Source organism: Myxine glutinosa, chromosome 8, assembly GCF_964187855.1.
Source record: "Myxine glutinosa chromosome 8, kmMyxGlut1.1, whole genome shotgun sequence".
NCBI lineage: Eukaryota > Metazoa > Chordata > Myxini > Myxiniformes > Myxinidae > Myxine > Myxine glutinosa.
Window position 1 is genome coordinate 79,094,198 of NC_136268.1, and position 20,000 is coordinate 79,114,197.

General features: G+C 44.0%; 1 protein-coding gene across 2 annotated transcripts in view; it reads right to left on the minus strand.

Moving 5' to 3' along the window:
• Positions 1-20,000, minus strand: part of LOC137432617 (netrin-G1-like) — a 377,178-nt gene that overhangs the window by 568 nt on the left and 356,610 nt on the right. Inside the window, exons 8-9 of one of the 2 annotated variants that reach the window (XR_013624331.1) lie at positions 3,551-4,275; positions 1-213 (exon numbers count right to left, since the gene is read on the minus strand). The exon at positions 1-213 is cut by the window's left edge and continues 568 nt beyond it. Coding sequence is in view for 1 of the 2 variants with exons in the window: in XM_068124685.2 (XP_067980786.1) it covers positions 4,058-4,275 (218 nt within the window). In the remaining variant the exon portion in view is untranslated. Of the gene's footprint in view, positions 214-3,363; positions 4,276-20,000 lie in introns of those variants that run through there. The other variant, XM_068124685.2, reaches the window with a different exon arrangement.

Genomic DNA, 20,000 nt, shown 5'->3' on the forward strand with positions numbered 1-20,000 from the left:
CACCCTCCACCTCCCAAACCATTCCCTTTCCCAATTCTTGGAGTGACATCCCAGCCATTAAAACTCAGCGTGAAAGATGCGAGCTTGCAGTGCCAGTTCTGTTGAGCGAAGATGGGTTTGAAACAAGGAGCCTGTGAAGTTTGCAAATGGAGATTCAAGAGCCTAATACTCCCAGCCATGTGGACGCAGTGAGGTCAGGCTCAACTTCTGGTACTGTTCAGCAAAGGAAAGAAAAACAACATGCTCTAAATATCACAGGTATGGGTGCAGCACCAGTGACATCTTCATCTACATCTACATATACTGCATTTCATAATGACTTGCAATAGTAAGGCAGCTGTAAGTAAACAAGTTAACATAATAATCATAAAGCATGTGGGATGAACTGCTGGCATGGATTTTTTTTGCAATTGAAAATTACTGAATACCAGAAAGGAAATGTCTGGCAAGATATCCTAGACTAAAGGGATGCACATACACTTTTGGGGTGTCTAGCCGGGTTATAATTGCGACGCAACTATGAACTGTCATCCTGGTGTTTCACAAGTAGGATCGGTGTGTACCGTCCCTCAGATGGATGTTAAACTGGGCCAGCATGGCTTGGTGGACGTTAAATATCCCACTGTGTCCTTCACAAAGAGAGTGCAAGTTATCTCTGGAATCTTCCACAAATTTCAAACTCTCTCACCAACCTGCACTTGGCATATGTGGCGATTATACAAATAGCCCAACGTGAGTTTAGCGAGGTCTTCATCCTGCAGTGGACTGAAATAAGCTGATATTTTAAAAATCTTTATTGAAATTTGCCCTAAACAACTCTGTGAGCCACTAAATGTGAAGGGCTACAAAAAAAAAGAAGAGGAAAAACTTTCACCTAGCCCTAAAACAAGGAAACCTCTTTATAGGACTACTGTGCGGGTGGGGGTAACTAGGCCAGGTGGAAAAATAAATTTTCCGACCCCCACTGGGTTTTTTTTTAGGAGACAACATCTCCGTACTGGATGGCCATTGGCTCCCGAAGGTAACTCATCCACCCTTTGTCAAGTGTTGTTTTTAGACTTGACAGGGTGTCAGAGTCACCCTCCGCACAACCAACCCAACTGCTTATAAGGATTACACCTGAAATGACTTGGAGGGGGAGGGGGAGGGAAACTCTGGATTTGGATTTGCTTTCTCCAAAAACGTCATTTTGAGGGTAAAATGACTAAACTCTTTCTCGCAGGTGATCAAAATCACGAAGGTTCTGTAAGCACTTTCTAAAGTTTTATCACAAACATGTCAATGCTCAATTGTCACTAATTCAAACAAAAATGTAATGACAAACAAACATACAAATTGTGTCCCACTGTAATTGCCAATTGTGTCCCATATTTATATGTTGAACGACGATTTCATCTACACCCAGGGTTCATTTGAACTATATTAAAATCCTAACTAGTATATTAGGTAGTTTCAAGTTGTGAAAAACAATTACCAATACCTATTGTTGCTTTGTGCATTGGTACTGAAGTTGCAAAAGGTAAAGGTACAAAAGGTCATTCATTGAAAACAACTTTGCTCTTCATCCCTCTTATTACTTTGTTTGATCAATTCTTATTAATCTTCCCAACGGTTTTATTTTCCGAGTTGTTATTTTACCTCCATTCCAAAATATACGTTCATTGAATAGGTAGGGTAAAACCAAGCTCACCAGATAGAGATGAATTCAGAAAAACAAAAATGTAAAAATAAAAAGGAATAAAAAAGAAATCATTTTTGAAGTGCTCTTAATTTCAAATAAGGATGAAATATAAAACTGGTATCGGTTCCTCTCGGTATCATTTCCACGCTCCCTCTTCTTGTTTACCTCCCACTAAACTCTGAAAATCCACGCTAAAGCTGCCAGAATACCATCCCTCAAGATTGAAGAAAACTTCAGCAATGAACATCATGAACGAAAAGTATTTGGGGGTCTTTATGGGTATCTCTTGCAAGTATTCTTCACACGATAGTTGGAGCACTCTGGAGGATGGAATCTTAGCTGAGTTGAGAGATTGTGGTAGGTTATCAAAGGTCCTCTCACTGTATGGAAGAACACTTTTGATCAGGCAGTTCATCATTCCCAAAGTGTTGTTCAAGCTTTCCTGTATAAGTATTCCAGACCAGTTTCTGGCTAATGTGCAAAATAAATTGGATTGCCTTTGGAATGGTAAGCACTGAGTGTCCTTGGGTGTTCTGAGCTTGCATCTTGCGGAGTTGCAACAGGGTTTTCCCTGCCTTGGTAGCCGCATTTATACATTTAGACTACAGACTAACTAAAGCTATCTTTATATGAACCCAATGCCGCAAGGGTGCACACTTCCATAATAATTCTTCAAGCAACTGATCAGTTTGGGATGGAAGCGTCGCTAGCTTCAAAAAAAGATTTGGGTTGTGGCCCCCTCGAACTTCAGATCCCCCCCACCCTATAAAACATTTAGCACAGTGGCACATGTAGAAAAATAGACTAATCGTAATAAAGTGGCCTATTGTAGCCAAGGGGTTAAAAATAGATTCGGGGCACAGCAAAAAAACATTGGGGTCAGATCTACCTTGCTAAAAACATTCGGGCCAAATTTGTCCCACTGTCACATCTACCTTGCTCTTCCATGAGCTTTGCTCCTGTAAAGAAAATAAAAAAAACAGAATGCTTTTCTACCCATTATGATAAGTAGTTGCCCATTAATTTAATGAGAGCGAAGCTCAGCAGCGAGTCCTCAGACTAGAGGAAAGCAGTTCACCATCACCTCAGTCAGAAAATCAGCTTCACAGGTATAAACTAGAGAGTTCATAGAACACCTTATGTAACCCATGCAGTGTTCAAGTATATAATTAAATTTACATAAATAAAGATTTTAAAGGTCTATAAATAATTCATTCCGGAAGTTTACCGCCATTGATGCAGTGTATTTTACACCACCTTATTGAATACGTCACAGTATAATCTCCAATTTACATGATTTCTATCTTCCGAATCACACATGCTACGCTCACTATTTTTTTTTTAACCAATAAATGACAAAAGCTGAAAGGAAACAAAGTATTTTACTTCCTAAAACAAGTTGAAACGGTTTACATCGATTCACAACTTAGGATCCATTTTTCCTCTTTCTGGTCTATATTTACTGCATCAGAAAGAGTTTATGAGAAGAGTTCTCACGTTTTCCTATCTAAGAAAGTTCATGAGCAAGGTTTTCCTCAACGTTTTTCAAGTTGATTTCAAATTTTTTGATCAAAAGTAATCGAAAAGCACACAACAAATCAAGTGACTATTGAATAGCTTGATTAATCAGGTAAAACATTTGCTCAGTGGATACTGCTGTAATATCAGTTATGTCGTTGATGCTGTTACAGGAAGTTATCCTTATGACAATGTAGGAAGCTGTAGGGTTTGTTCAAAACAGGACATGTGATGTTTGTTTCATGAACTACTGAGGGTGAGGATCTTGCGGCTAAATCTAGCCCGATCAAAGTAAGTAATATTTAAGTTTTTCTGCATGCAGATACGTAACCAATGTCAAGTGAGACTTGCCTTCAGCAAACCTGGAGTCATAAAGGTGCAGGGGAAAAAAAGTGCATCTGCCCACAGTTCCGATGGCCGATGCTGCAGTTTCGTGGAAAGCGGCACTTGCATCCTTTGTGGGCCTTTGGCAGGGATGGAGATGAGATCATCGCTTGTGTCGTAAGCCAGTATGAATAATGTGGCTAGTCAGGTAGTTAACGTTTACTCTCAGCCATCATTGTGTATAGTGCTGAGAAACAAATCCTGATCTTCGAAGAGGGAGCCAAGAAATGAAGGCCTGGATTGGAGGTATTAGGGTTTCCTTTGAGAAGGGCAACTATTTGCAAAATTTATGCAATACGACAGAGTCCCGTCGATCATTTCAAGTCTCATCATTATGTGAGGATGCCAGCAGAAGTTCCAAATGATGTTGGATGCAACTATATTGATATAGTAACCCAATGAAACATTGGGCAGAGAGATGCCAAGGATCCATGAGCCCTGATCCTGGCAAGCTATGCAAAGATGACTGTGAACTCAGGACATTGTGTGGAGGAGGAAAACCAGGAGGAATGATAGGAGGGTGGAGATGAATTTTGAGGTGACGCACGTTGTTGCATGGCTACACCTGCCGCCCTGGCAGTGCATATCTTCACAGAGGAGGCCTGTATATGGCGTTGGGCACACGCAGCCACGTTGCCCACGGCACCATCCACCGTTCTGACATCGCAGCAGGTTGTCATCACACACTTTAGCTGTTCAACAAGAAGGAATGAAGATGGGGGACATGGAGTAGACAAAAGTATATTGATTCATAAAACGTATTGCATCATCAAGCTAGGTAAGTAGAGCTTACCACATCTTGTCTTTGTTCACATTTAATATATTTACTCCCGCCAGGGAGTAATGCATTCACTCGTGTCCGTGTGTGTGTGTGTGTGTTCGTGAACAAGATATCTGGGAAAGTTCTGAACGGATTTGGATGAAAGTTGGTGGAACGATTGCCCTTGGGATAAGGAAGAATTGATTAGTTTTTGGTGAAGCTCAGGATATTATTCCCGATCCAGGAATTTTTTGAAGGATTTCTTTACCATTGGAAGATAGGGCTCATTTTTTTTTAACATTATCTTCTATATATTCTATATTTAACATTGTGATATGAAAATAGTTTTCATATTTGTTGTAAATGTAGTTTAAACTCGTGGTTATGTGTTAGAGCGGTGTATTTTTTTAGCAGTGTCGTCTTCAATGTTCTTTTTTTTCTTCTAATAAAGACATATTCTGTCATTTTAAAACCACCAAAGTGTGTATTAGGTTTCCCCGTTTCATAAAATGTATCGTTTGATATGTATAATGCTTTAAAACTGTTTTTTTTTTTCTACCTCAGAAGAGATATCAACATTTAGCTCAGCGAATGTCATTCGCGGTGTCAGTATTTAATGAACTTATAAAGACTTAGTTCCAGATTTGTCAATGGCTGAGGTATATTAACAAACGAATAAAACAGATTTGGCAAAATTCCAACTTTTTTTTTTTAAGATCGCATATTCACCCAGGGTTGTGATAGGCTGAAGAAGAAGAAACCTCGCATGGGCTTCCCAGACCAAATAAATAATTCTGGTTCGGGCTCTGCGATTTCCAGGTTTAGTACTCCCGCCAGGGAGTAACGCATTCGATCGTGTCCGTCCGTATGTGTGTGTGTTCGTATGTCCGTGTGTTCGTGTGTTTGTGAACAAGATATCTGGAAAAGTTCTGAACGGATTTGGATGAAAGTTGGTGACATGATTGCCCTTGGGATAAGGAAGAATTGATTAGTTTTTGGTGAAGCTCAGGATATTATTCCGGATCCAGGAATTCTTTTTGGGAATTTTTTTGGGAAAGATTTTTTCGGGTTTTACTGCATTAAAGCTTTTATTCTTATTCTTAAATGATGTTTTTCTCCTCTAATTCCGAGATATATCAAAATAAATTATTTGACAGTTAGGGCTTACTTTCTTTTTCATTTATTGTTTTGGGGAGAGGGGATGTTAAACAAAACGTATTATTCCAACTAAACCCACGGCGGGAGTATGCGCTCTACTGAGTGGCGTTCTAGTTGATATATGCTTACCACATCTTGTCTTTGTTAACATTTAATATATTTGATATATGCTTACCACATCTTGTCTTTGTTAACATTTGATATATTTGATATATGCTTACCACATCTTGTCTTTGTTAACATTTGATATATGCTTACCACATCTTGTCTTTGTTAACATTTGATATATTTGATATATGCTTACCACATCTTGTCTTTGTTAACATTTGATATATTTGATATATGCTTACCACATCTTGTCTTTGTTAACATTTGATATATGCTTACCACATCTTGTCTTTGTTAACATTTAATATATTTGATATATGCTTACCACATCTTGTCTTTGTTAACATTTAATATATTTGATATATGCTTACCACATCTTGTCTTTGTTAACATTTAATATATTTGTTATATGTTTACCACATCTTGTCTTTGTTAACATTTGATATATTTGATATATGCTTTCTACATCTTGTCTTTGTTAACATTTAATATATTTGATATATGCTTACCACATCTTGTCTTTGTTAACATTTGATATATTTGATATATGCTTACCACATCTTGTCTTTGTTAACATTTAATATATTTGTTATATGTTTACCACATCTTGTCTTTGTTCACATTTAATATATTTGATATATGCTTACCACATCTTGGCTTTGTTAACATTTAATATATTTGATATATGCTTACCACATCTTGTCTTTGTTAACATTTAATATATTTGATATATGCTTACCACATCTTGTCTTTGTTGTCATTTGATATATGCTTACCACATTTTCTCTTTGAATATGGCGAAACCAAATTAATAATTTTGTCCAAAGGTCAAAGGTCAAAAGTCAGCGCCACCTTAAATGATCAATTTTCATCCAATTGACATGAAATTTTAATTTACTATTTGAGCTTTTGTCATTATATTTTCAATAAAGATTTATTATGAGAATATGGAGACTACAAATTAATAATTTTGCAAAAGGTCAAAGATCAGCACCACCTTTTAAATCATCAATTTTCATCCAATTTGCCTGCAATTGTAATTTAGTATTTGAGGTTTTGTCATCAAATTTTCAACAAAGCTTTATTATGAGAATATGGAGAATACAAATTGATAATTTAGTCAAAAGGTCAAAGGTCAGCATCACATAAAATCATCAATTCTCATCTAATTGACCTGAAATTTTAAGAATCTGCATATTGCGTCACTGAATTAGTTCACCAATCAAAAGCTAGAAGTCGATTGTTTATTTGACATCAAAAGTTCAAAAGTCAAAGTTGCATAAAACCATCAATTTCCATATGATTGACCTGAAATTTTAAGAATTTGGATATTGGGCCACTGAATTGGTTCGCCAATCAAAAGCTAGAAGCTAATTGTTTTTCAGATTAAAAAGTCAAGGTTGCATGAAATCGTCAATTTTCATCCAATGGCCTTGAATTTTGAACAGGATTTTCATATTGTGTCACTGAAGCCTCTTGCTTTTGAGGTCAAAAGGTTAAAGTCACCTAAAATCAAGTTTTTGTTGTATTTTTTGACTGTGTTCGTCATGTTTAGCATACGGAAGAAGTATAAAGCAGACGCGGATGGGCTTTGCATTTTCTGATGTTTTCCAGTTCGTATGTAGATTGTATTCAACTAGCAACGGTACCCGACCTACGGGCGGGGCTTCAATTGGGAGGCCCAAATGAAAAGGCTAAATATCAGAAATTGAAGGTTTTAAAAAATTTTAAACGATTCATATAAACCATTCCGTTAAATCTCGATCGGTGCAGCCGTTTGTGCGGCACCCGGGAAAATAACGTCATGCGGGAGAAAGTATCAGCAGGATGTGGCAGTGTGGGAGTCCACGTTTCTGATCCTCCTTCATGCCGAAATAGCCCACCACTTCTCCAAGCATTCCGCTCTTCAGATCCGCCATGACAGATTTAAGGTTGATACTGAAGACACATGCAGTTAGTACTCCCGATGTCGTATGTACTCCCGATACGTGTTTCCTTCATTGTAAAAACTACCAAATCAACAGTTAAAAGGATTTTGAGCTGATAGCTGTTACGGCCTTGGCAAGATCGATGGAGACAGCGATCTGTTAGCATATTCACCGCCCAAATAGCTATGTGGAATTCTCTCATGTAGAGATTAAATGTCGTTTGAACTTTGGCCGAGGTCATTATTTACTTTTAATGATGTTTATATACGAATGATGTTTAATTATGTTTATATTGGTTTTGGGTCATCCTTTCCACATATCTTGTGGAATTGTAAGTTGGAGAGACGGCTGTGATGGCGGGGAGGGGGTTGGAATTCTCTCAAGCAGGGATTCAACCCATGTCCTTATAAAAGGTCTTTGTCTGAGGTCACCGAGTTCGATCGGTGCAGCCGTGCAGCGATCGGTGCAGCCGTTTGTGCAGCACCCGGGAAAACAACATCGTCAAAATGAAAACATCGTCACAATGAACGTTATGCGAACGCGAATGTTGTGCGGGAGTCCAACCCTGAGAATGCTGGAGACCAAAGCAAAAATTGGGAAAACTAAATAGTCTATTTTACTCCTGGAGATCCCAGGATTATCCACCCAAAATATCGTTGTGATCAGTTCAGCAGTTTTTACGGTACCTTCAAACGGACAGACAGACAGATGGACATTTGCTGAATTATAGTAAGATGATTTGCTATGTAATGGATGACAAGATGACTTAGAGGTATACACACTCACCTCTAAGCTGTCTAGACTAGGTTATATTGCGGACCCAGCTATAAACGGTCAGCCCGGTGTTTCACAGACAGGGTGATTCATCAATGTGTGTGCCGGCCCTCAGATGGACATTAACCTGGCGTTCCCTCTGCACCAGCATTTGTTGATGAACGTTAAAGATCCCATGATGTCCTCCACGTAGATTAGGTGAGCCATCGATAGCACCATGGCCAAATCCAAATTCCTGCCCGAACTAGTCGAATATCAGGCCTGGCCAGTTGGTTCATGAAAACTCGGGCCAAGCTTCCCCAAGAAAGGGTGGTGGGATAATGGTGGCCATTAAAGAAGAAGAAGAAGAATGGTTTGTGATGTAATTATATTGTATTATGTTCCTGTGTCTGTCTGTTCCAAACTGTGTTTGTATCTGTCTTTCATCTATTCTCTTCACAAACCATACGAGAGCTTTGCGAACGAATATTGTTGTTGCTGGCCTGATAAACCACAACCGAGAACAACATGGATGAAAGACATGCAATGGGCTTGGATTTGACTTGAGAGACCGTGATCCAGAACAGCACAAGATGGGAGGTGTGCGCTCAGCACCAAAGTGATTCCAGAGATCCGAGACAGTCATATCTAGATAGGAGTAGAGACGGCATAGTGTCGCTGTCCCATTGGACGTAATCGTTCAGGCCTTGCCCTAGAACAGTTCCTATAAATTTGGAATATAAAGAGACTCTAATAGTGTGAGTGATGAAAGCTCTAATAGTGTGAGTTAAATGGTCTAGAGAGTTTGTCGAGGAGCTGGGAGAAAGAGTGAGGGGACCAGAGGGAGCTGATTAAGCCTCTTCGAGAGGTTGGTAGCCAAGGCTTTGATGCGGCCTGTTGGCTCAACCTCAGTGCACATCCCTGCAGCTCTGAGCGAGTTTGGCTCTGTCGGTTTAACAATTGCTCTGGTTCCAAAATTCAGATTTATATTTTGCACTCCACCCATCCTTCCAAAGTCATCTCCCTTGTCCTGCCCAGAATAGACTTCAAAAAGTTACTCTGGCGGAGAAAGACTGAGGCTAGTTTATCACTCTAGTTTACCCTTTTGTGTCATCCATTTGTTTGGCTTTTGTGTCCAAATTAAGGATGTAATTCCTCCATATAATTATCTGCATATATCAATTGCTTAAAAGCATACGTACATTATTAGAACAATTTAACATGTTGGATTCAAGACTGCATTGAATTCATTATGAATATAAATTTTACTGCCTGATGTGTTGTTACTGTAAATGGTGACTTTAAATTGTTCATAAAAAATTGAAAGTTTATATTTTGAATATAACCAATTAATTTTGCGGTTTGTTGACCGTTTTATTCATGGGTTGGATTTTATTTTCAGTCCATAACTATTACTGACATGACATCATAACTGTAAATGATATTGCTGCTCCATTATTCTGGCTGCAAGGCTGCAGTAAACACTCCCAGAGAATAACTTAATGACAAGATAGCAAGCAGGATTGATACCTGCTGTTCTTCATGTATTAAACAGTTTCTCACCCAGAATTTCAACAACTGAAATTGTTAAGAGCCACTATAGCCATTTATCTGCGAATATAAAAGAATTGGGTGAAACCTTTGAAATTTTGAACCTCCGAAATATACTTCCATATCCACGAAATATGGATAATCTGTCTACGTTAACTGTTATTGCATGATTAACTTATGGACACTTTTCTTGGTATACATTCATATATATATATATATATATATATATATATATATATATATATATATATATTGTTGTGGATTTGTAATTGTTGTAAAGATCACCCTTTGTAAATGTCATGATCGTTGTAAATACCTCCATAATTGTAAAGGTCAAAGGTCGTCCCCTTAATTAATTCATCGCATACACCTAGCCAATCTTAAGCCCTTCTAAGTAGTTATCTCTTTATTCTATGTGAGTTTAAGGCTCTGTTGGCCATTAATTGACACTCCATTGCACCGAATCAAATAAGAATAGCTCCCCTTCAATAATTACATTTCCCAGCCCAAACTCCCTCTCTGGGTAAAGCAGCTTCACAAGCGTGGGGTGCGCGCCCTCTCATTTCGCTGCAAATAGTGAATACGTGCTCCGTGCTCTGTTTGAACAGGAGGGGCGGGGTCGCCGGGGAGAGGCAAGCCCAGGGCGCGCCACGAGGGGCGGGGCTGTTCAGCCCCATGCCCAAATAAGGAGGCAAGCCCGTGGGATTGCCATATAAGGTCACAGAGCACGGGGGGGAGGGCGGTACCGAAACCGACGAGGGTGTGTCACACCCGCGCTTGAGGATGATATATGCGTGTGAAGATCGCGCAAGAGGAGAGATGAGTGAGGGAGCCCCACGAGCAGTTCTGTGAAGGGAGTTGCTTGAAGGTTCATGAGAGTTGAACAAAGTAGGAACAAGGTCGGTGAGAAGGCACGAACGAGAGGCGTGATCTTGCAAGACTGAGAGAGAGAGACGTGAGGGGGTGCCTGTATTGCGGCAATAGGCCGACACCCTCTAGGCCCTATCGCCGGTCGGTGAGACGCGAGGCTGTGTTTGCCGGGTTTTCGCCTCGACCCCAAAAGCGTGGATCGGAGTGCGCGCTTGGAGCCGGGCCTCGACGCCTACCATCTGCGTGGACCCTCCTCTGCCATCCCAAACCATCCCTGCCTTTCCATCCTTTTGTGTACGTGAGTTTGTTCTGTGTCTCTTGTCCCTGGGTATTAATTAAGCTTGTATAAGTTAATATTTGCACTGTGTCACCTGCTTTTTCCATTTTCCCTGTAAATAACCTTGACTGCTCCTTTTGCTTAGTGTGTGTAGATAATAAATCCTGTTACTCTTCTGTACGTCTTCTTCTTCTTCCTCTTTACATTCGGTCGCTTTAGAGGTTTCCAAATTGAATACCTGTGGCGCGATTTCGGCCAACGTCTAGGAATCGGGTTAGTCGGGGTAACTGTTCGGCCACGGTGCCATCCGCTCGGCAAAACAACATCTTATCCGCGGTCCGTAACAATTGGTGTCTGGGAGTGAGATTCGAGGCCCGAACCAAATTTTTAAAACATCTAAAAGAAAAAAATTTGGTCAAAATTTGGAGCGGCCGAAATTTGTTTTTTAAAATCCCAAATTGAGTCGCGCCATGGCTAGTCAAGGCGATCAGATGCAGGTGGGTGAGCTAGAAGAGGGGTTAGGGGTAACTCAGGACCACAGGGAGGAAATAGAGGAGAGCCATGATGAGGTGGTTGAGGAGGTATCAGGCCCACAAAGTGGCGCCTCGCACATGGCTACGGCGACCGCGCCCGCGACCGTAGCAGCGCCGCCGGTGGATTCGAACCTTTTTTTGCTACAAATGGGGGCCCTTATGGACAAAATGGGTGAGCGAATAAGGGACGGAGCGAGGGCTGATAGAAAAAAAAATGGAAAACAGAATGATGGGGGCAATGAGGGACGAAGCGAGGGGTACCAGTGCCCAAATTGGGAAGTTAGACAATAAATTTGAGGGTCTCGGAAGCAAATTGGAGGGACTCGGAAGCAAATTGAAGGGACTCGGAAGCAAATTTGAGGGATTCGGAAGCAGATTAGGGGACAAACTGGGGGGCATGGTTGGCCAAGCCAAATAAATTAATGAGGGGTTGGAGAGGGACAGAGACCGCGGGTTGAGCGAGCAGGTCCCAGGGGTGCACGAGGAGGTAACGCGGGTCGAGAAGCGCTGGTTGAGCGAGGCGGAGGAAAGCGCGGGTACAATGACGGGGGTAGAAATCGCGACACGGGGTATGGGGCAGCCGGCGACCGTTGAGGTAGAAGAGGGAATTTTATTAAAGCCAACGGTCGTCGTGGTGAATAAAGAGAAAGCAAAAGTGCTGGGAATTAAAATTGTAGAAACGACAGACGTAGAAGAGCAACAGTCGGAGGAAGGAATGGAAACTGCTCAAAGTCTGAATTCACATCCTGATGCCGTACTTGCTAATCCTTATAAAGATTTGCAGGTGCACGTGGAGAAGGGAATCCCCCAGGTGAGTCGTGCTGTGTATTCTGCGGGCAGATTTTGCAGGAGGATGTTTGACGACAAGAGAATTGTCGCGCGATTGGGATCGAGGAAGCACCCGGGCGTTGGTGAAGGGTCGCGTGTGGAAAAAAAGTGTGCGTCAAGGGGTGAGCGTGTTACGAAGCGCGAGTGTGAAACCGAGTGCGAGCGAGAATGCACATCGGGGTGTACGGAGTGTGACACAGGGAGTGAGAGCAATACGAAGTGTGCGTCAAGGGGTGAGCGTGTTACGAAGCGCGAGTGTGATACCGAGTGCGAACGAGAATGCACGTCGGGGTGTACGGAGTGTGACACAGGGAGTGAGAGCAATACGAAGTGTGCGTCAAGGGGTGAGCGTGTTACGAAGCGCGAGTGTGATACCGAGTGCAAGCGAGAATGCACGTCGGGGTGTACGGAGTGTGACACAGGGAGTGAGAGCAATACGGAGTGTACGTGCGATGGGGAGTGTGACACGGAGAGTAAGGTGGTGGTGGAACGTGTGCGAGGAAGCACACCTGAGTTGGTCGTGGCGCGGGTGTGGGAGAGCCCATCTGAGCGCATTAGTGGGTGGATGCAAGAGAGCACGCCCATGGTGAGTGGTACGGAGTACGTACCGAGTGGGGAGAGTGCGCAAGACGGTGCGCGAGGTGTGTTAAGGGAGTGTGCGAATGGCGAGTGTGCGCGAGAGGTGTGTAACAGGGAGTGCGTTGGTGGAATGTATGGACGGCGTTGGAACGCCGGGTTTTGTGAGTGTCAAAAGGGTCCCGTGTGCGTGTGGGCATGCGAGTAAAGCATCGACGATGAACGGGACAGCGTTTAGGGCGACGGATAGCCGATGCGAGCACTCGGGGCGCGGTGCACTTTGCTGGATGCCAGGCCCGGCGCGGATCGATGCTGCGTCGCTTCTCTTCGAAGCGTCGTTGCCGATTCGGGCTTGGCCCCGCCCCGCACGGTCGAGTCCGGGCCTTGTCGGGCGAGGCGACCAGTCCGGTTCAAGGGCGAGTGGGAGGAAGCGGCACGGTGCCCCCTCACGGGGACGGGGTTCCGACCGGGGGAGATTGAGCCATCGGGACCGGGACCGCAAGGTGCCGCGCCGACATGGTGCGTGGAATCTCGGCCCGACCAAACCACCCGAATTCATTGCTCGGCTTTGCGAAGCCGAGTTTTAATGATGTGACGACGCACCGAGGCTCAGATAAAGCGGACTGTGATGATGATGATACTGATAGTGTTTTTGATCCGAAATTTAGAAAAGTGAATAGAATTGGCAGTAATTGGAAATTTTTTGATTGGTTGGAATTTGGTGAGCAAAATTTATAGTAGAAGATGCCCGATGTGGTGGGATGGCAACTCTGCCATCTCTCACAATGGGGGTAAAGGAGCAATAGTTAAGGGGTTTATGGCAGTGAAAACTAGCCCGGGAGGGTTTGGATAATGTGTAGGGATCTAGAGACGATGACAATAGGTAACGTTAAGATTAGTTAGTGACAATGATACCTGTAGTGGGGACGCAGGTAGATTAGATTGGATGATAATGACGTGGTATGTGCTTAGTTTAAAGGGAAGACGGGGAGCACTAAGTTAGCAGGGCAACAGGTAGATTAGATGATGCCGTGTGAGTGTTGGAGGTGTATTCAGAAGTGTATTGTGAAAAGTGTGTGGTTAAAAGGTGTGATTGCACAGGTGTGCAACGACAGGTGTATGGAGAATGGTTGTGTGGAATAAATGGTATGGAATATATGGAGTATTGGAATGGATGGTCGTGGAGTGAGTATGGGGGAAACTGTGGAGTGGAGTGGATGGTGCGAAGGTGTGAATGGGGGAAGAATGGACCCCCATCACGAATACCCGGGGAGGGTAGTGTAAGTGTTAGGTAGAGGGTATAGGTAAATTGTGGTTGGATATTGGCATCTGTGGTGCGTGGTGGAAGAATGGTATTTGGATGGGTGCATTAGTGTTGTGGAAATGGCTGGGCGTGTAGCCTGTTAGTGTGTGTAGTTGGTTTGGGCACTCCACCACTGTGAGGATGTCGGCCAGGTGAGGCCGCAGGTGGGCTCTGGGAGCCGGTAGAGTTGTTGTGGATGGGGCCCGAGGATCCGGAGGACGGACCCGGGTAGCCCAGTGCCAGAGGGCACCGAGGGGTGACAGAGCCAGGAGGGGCCTTCCCCAGTTAGATAGGTTAGGTAAGGAGCAGGTAAGCTCGGGTGGCAACTACAGTGGTGGAGGTGTGCAGGTGGGTAGACCTGCTGGGAGAGCTACACGACCCAGCCCGGAAATTGTGCAAGGGCACAGGGAGATGAATCGGGGGAGTGAGACCCCAAATTGAGAAGCACCACAGTTTGGTCAATGGGAATTGGTTTTTAGAACCCATAGTGTAAGTTGGCGAAGGGATTGGCAGGGAAAGACCCCAGGTAGTGTAAAGTGTATTAAAGTCATTTAGAAAGTAGTTAGGATGAAGATCTCCTCGCACCATCTGCACCCACTCACCTGAGGTGACGTAACTCCACACCATGCCATGTTTTATTATTTTTATTGTGCAAATGTTTGGATTGTGAGACGCATCATGACGTGGGTGTGACATTGTGCTTTGTTGTTCCATCTCTTCCTCCTTATGAGGATTGATGATGAATTGGGTGATGGCAAATTTTGGCTAAAGGGATTGTGGTGACGAATTTGGAATAGAAGAAATCTGGGGAAGACGTGACAGTAGTGACGAATTTGTAAATGTGTAGATTTTGTAAATATGGGGTAAGGGCAAGGGTAGAGTAGGTGACAGGGGGGGTGACATACGGTAGGGACGAGCTTTCTCACTTCGCTCTCCGTACGCACTTCGCCTTGCATTGCCTTATTGATGTGTACCCTTGTGACCTTGCCCCTCGCTCATCTGTCTTTTCCCCCTTTTGTCTCCCACATGAGGACCTGTGCGCCACTGGGCGCCGAGGGGAGCATGCGTGAGTCCGCCATTGTGCGCCCGGAACTCCCAGAACCAGCTGTCTGCATCGATGCACCACATTATGGACCACATGTCTGTGGCCGAGCACCACATTATGGACCACACATCTGTGGCTGAGCACCACTTATGGACCCCATGGGTTGGGGCATGGCCCCTCTGCTGGAACCGGCCATGAAGGCCCGAAATCTTGCTGGCGGACCTTGATCACAGGGCACCGATGCCCCACAGGTGAACCACACTAGTCGGCCCTGTGGGCCATAAATAAAATAAAAATGGACACGTTGGGTGCATTTTATTGTAATACAAATAGGCCACCAGCAAAGGAAGGTGACAACACCAGGAAGATAGCAATAGCCAGCAGAGGGAGCCGAAGAGCAAGACACCACCAAGGGTTTGTTGGTTTTATTTTTATGAACTGAGATGACTGTGCACCGATTGGTGCTTGAGGGTGTGTTGGTGCGTTTTGGGTGCTTTCATGGTGCGTCGATGCAGAGCAGACTGTCTCCCCCCCCCCCCCCCCCAGAAAGAACAATCACAGGTCCTGGGTTGCGTTTTGTAAATAAAGTAACGTCATTGTAAATAATGCTCCCCACCGTCAATGTATAGTTTGAAGACCATTCCGCAATTCGGTTAGCTGTGGGCGTGAGTCTGTTAGGTAGGGTGCAATGGAGCAGCGGGACATATTTATTTATGTTTTAAAACAGTCGCACTCAGGGTCAGGTTAAATGTAGAGGGAACTACACCTACGTGCCACACTAAAAGTTAAAGTTATAGGCCCGGGCCGTACCTTAGAGGAGGAGGGTGCAGTGTTGCGGATAATGAGAATGTTTTTTTTTTGTTGTTGTTGTAGTGTAAATTGTTGTAAAGATCACCCTTTGTAAATGTCATGATCGTTGTAAATACCTCCATAATTGTAAAGGTCAAAGGTCGTCCCCTTAATTAATTCATCGCATACACCTAGCCAATCTTAAGCCCTTCTAAGTAGTTATCTCTTTATTCTATGTGAGTTTAAGGCTCTGTTGGCCATTAATTGACACTCCATTGCACCGAATCAAATAAGAATAGCTCCCCTTCAATAATTACATTTCCCAGCCCAAACTCCCTCTCTGGGTAAAGCAGCTTCACAAGCATGGGGTGCGTGCCCTCTCATTTCGCTGCAAATAGTGAATATGTGCTCCATGCTCTGGTTGAACAGGAGGGGCGGGGTCGCCGGGAAGAGGCAAGCCCAGGGCGCGCCATGAGGGGCGGGGCTGTTCAGCCCCATGCCCAAATAAGGGAACAAGCCCGTAGCTCGCCACGAGGGGCGCGCCGTTCGGCGCCATGTCCAAATAAGGAGGCAGGCCCGTGGCATTGCCATATAAGGTCACAGAGCACGGGGGGAGGGTGGTACCGAAACCGACGAGGGCGTGTCACACCCGCGCTTGAGGATGAGATATATGCGTGCGAAGATCGCGCAAGGGAGAGATGAGTGAGGGAGCCCCACGAGCAGTTCTGTGAAGGGAGTTGCTTGAAGGTTCATGAGATTTGAAGAAAGTAGGAACAAGGTCGGTGAGAAGGCACAAACGAGAGGCGTGATCTAGCAAGACTGAGAGAGAGAGACGTGAGGGGGTGCCTGTATTGCGGCAATAGGCCGACACCCTCTAGGCCCTATCGCCGGTCGGTGAGACGCGAGGCTGTGTTTGCCGGGTTTTCGCCTCGACCCCAAAGCGTGGATCGGAGCGCGCGCTTGGAGTCGGACCTCGACGCCTACCATCTGCCTGGACCCTCCTCTGCCATCCCAAACCATCCCTGCCTTTCCATCCTTTTGTGTACGTGAGTTTGTTCTGTGTGTCTTGTCCCTGGGTATTAATTAAGCTTGTATAAGTGAATATTTGCACTGTGTCACCTGCTTTTTCCATTTTCCCTGTATATAACCTTGACTGCTCCTTTTGCTTAGTGTGTGTAAATAATAAATCCTGTTACTCTTCTGTACGTCTTCTTCTTCTTCCTCTTTACATTCGGTCGCTTTAGAGGTTTCCAAATTGAATACCTGTGGCGCGATTTCGGCCAACGTCCAGGAATCGGGTTAGTCGGGGTAACTGTTCGGCCGCAGTGCCATCCGCTCGGCAAACCAACATCCTTATCCGTGGTCCGTAACAATATATATATATATATATATACTACTGTGTTCAAAAAGTATCCGACCTTTATTTTTCGTGCGTAAAAAAAAAGAAGCTAGGGAGGCGTTGATTTGTGGACGTATGTCGGCGATCCTAATGCGCACGCGTGAATTTTTTCCCACCTGCAGAAGCTGTCATTCGACGGCAGACCGCCGATGAGTGAGGACATGTAAGTGAGCGCCGTCGGATTTTCGTTTTTGACAAAATGACGGAAAAACTTGAACAACGCCACTGCATCAAATTTTGTGTAAAGCTTGGCGATTCTCAAGTGGAAACGATCCGCAAGATTCAACACCGTTCATTCCATTATGAAGGAGGATTTGGGCTTCAGTAGAATCTCAGCGAAGTTCGTACCAAAGCTGCTAACGATTGAGCTGAAGCAACTCCGTTTGGAGATCGCACAGGACATGCTGGAGACTGTGAACAGCGATCCCAGCTTCCTCAACACAGTGATCACTGGCGATGAGTCCTGGGTTTATGGGTACGACCCAGAAACCAAGTTGCAGTTTTGATGCAAGTTTGATGAAACACAAAATTTGATGCAGTAGCGTTGTTCAAGTTTTTCCGTCACTTTGTCAAAAACGAAAATCCGACGGCGCTCACTTACATGTCCTCACTCATCGGCGGTCTGCCGTCAAATTACAGCTTCTGCAGGTGGGAAAAAATTCACGCGTACGCATTAGGATCGCCTACATACGTGCACCAATCAACGTCTCCCTAGCTTCTTTTTTTTACGCACGAAAAATAAAGGTCGGATACTTTTTGAACACACTACGTATATATATATATATATATATATATATATATATATATATATATATATATATATATATATATATATATATATATATATATATATATATATATATATATATATATTTATATATATATATATTTATTTATATATATATACTGAAACGCAAAAGAAACTTACCACCTTTGAAACCTTTAAATATCAACAATAACACTGCGTGTAGTAAATGTGTGAACTTATTTGTGGACAATAGTGTCCTCGCTGTCAGACAAAACGGTCACGGATGGTCACTTGAACCTTCAATGGTCACTTCATAGCACAGCTGTTGAACAGCCGTTTTGACTGTCAGTGATTAGCCAAGGGGTACGGGATGATTTTAATGAGCTGCACGTGATGTCTTGATATTGGCTTTAAAAAGGCCAGTGCAAAATGGGCATTTTGACCGAAAAATTTGACCATTTTGACCAACTTCAAAAAGACCGAAAACACAAAAGAAACTTACCACCTTTGAAACCTTTAAATATCAACAATAACACTGCGTATAGTAAATGTGTGAACTTATTGGTGGACAATAGTGTCCTCACTGTCAGACAAAACGGTCACGGATGGTCACTTGAACCTTCAATGGTCACTTCATAGCACAGCTGTTGAACAGCCGTTTTGACTGTCAGTGATTAGCCAAGGGGTACGGGATGATTTTAATGAGCTGCACGTGATGTCTTGATATTGGCTTTAAAAAGGCCAGTGCAAAATGGGCATTTTGACCGAAAAATTTGACCATTTTGACCATTTTGACCAACTTCAAAAAGACCGAAAACGCAAAAGAAACTTACCACTTGTTTGAAATGTAATAAAATTGTAACAGTTCAAAATAAAACAAACCAACAATTGCTAATTGAAACATTGGCATTTTATTGATGACATGTCAAGTTTTTGACCAAGATACGCCATCTCATCAATTTGTTCTACAGTACAGAACAGCACAGGGTGCAATGTCAGTCCCCTTTCAATAGCGTGTATGGCCACCATTGTTTTGGATACAGGCAGTGCATCATCGGCGTATACTGCCTACCAGTCTTTCGATGGATTGCTGCTGGATTCTGTCCCACTCAGTCCTCAATGTCTGAAGCAGCTCTGCCCGTGTCCTGGCCCTGCCAACTACGCGTCTCCCAAGCTCATCCCACAGGTACTCTATGGGATTCAGGTCAGGGGAGAGCGCAGGCCACTGCATGGTGTTGATGTTCTCGCCTTGGAGAAATGCAGTGGTAAAGCGAGCAGCATGGGGACGAGCGTTGTCATGCTGAAAGGTTCTCAGTTCTGGGTGGTCTAGCAGGAATGGCAGCAGATGAGGTCGCAGGATGTTATCCACATACCGCTGGGCGTTAAGATTCCCATCCACAACCACCAGTGGCGTCCTGTACCGGCCTGATATGGCTGCCCACACCATCACACTTGGGCCACCCCACCTGTTGGGTTGACGCACGCAACAATCGGCATATCGCTCGCCAGTTCTTCTCCAGACACACTCACGCCCATCAGGACTGTCCACACAGAACCTTGACTCATCGCTGAAAGCGACCTCGTTCCACTGCGCCAAGGTCCACCGCTGATGCTGCTGGCACCATTTATGACGGTTGCGGCGATGGGCAACCGTCATCACGGGGCCTCTGTATGGTCCTCTGGCAGTCAGACCATAGTCATGCAGTCGTCTTCGTGCAGTATCATTGGAGATCCGTGGGTTTGCACGCCCCGGAGTTTCTGCCGCAGTGCGGGATGCTGGACGGAATCGAT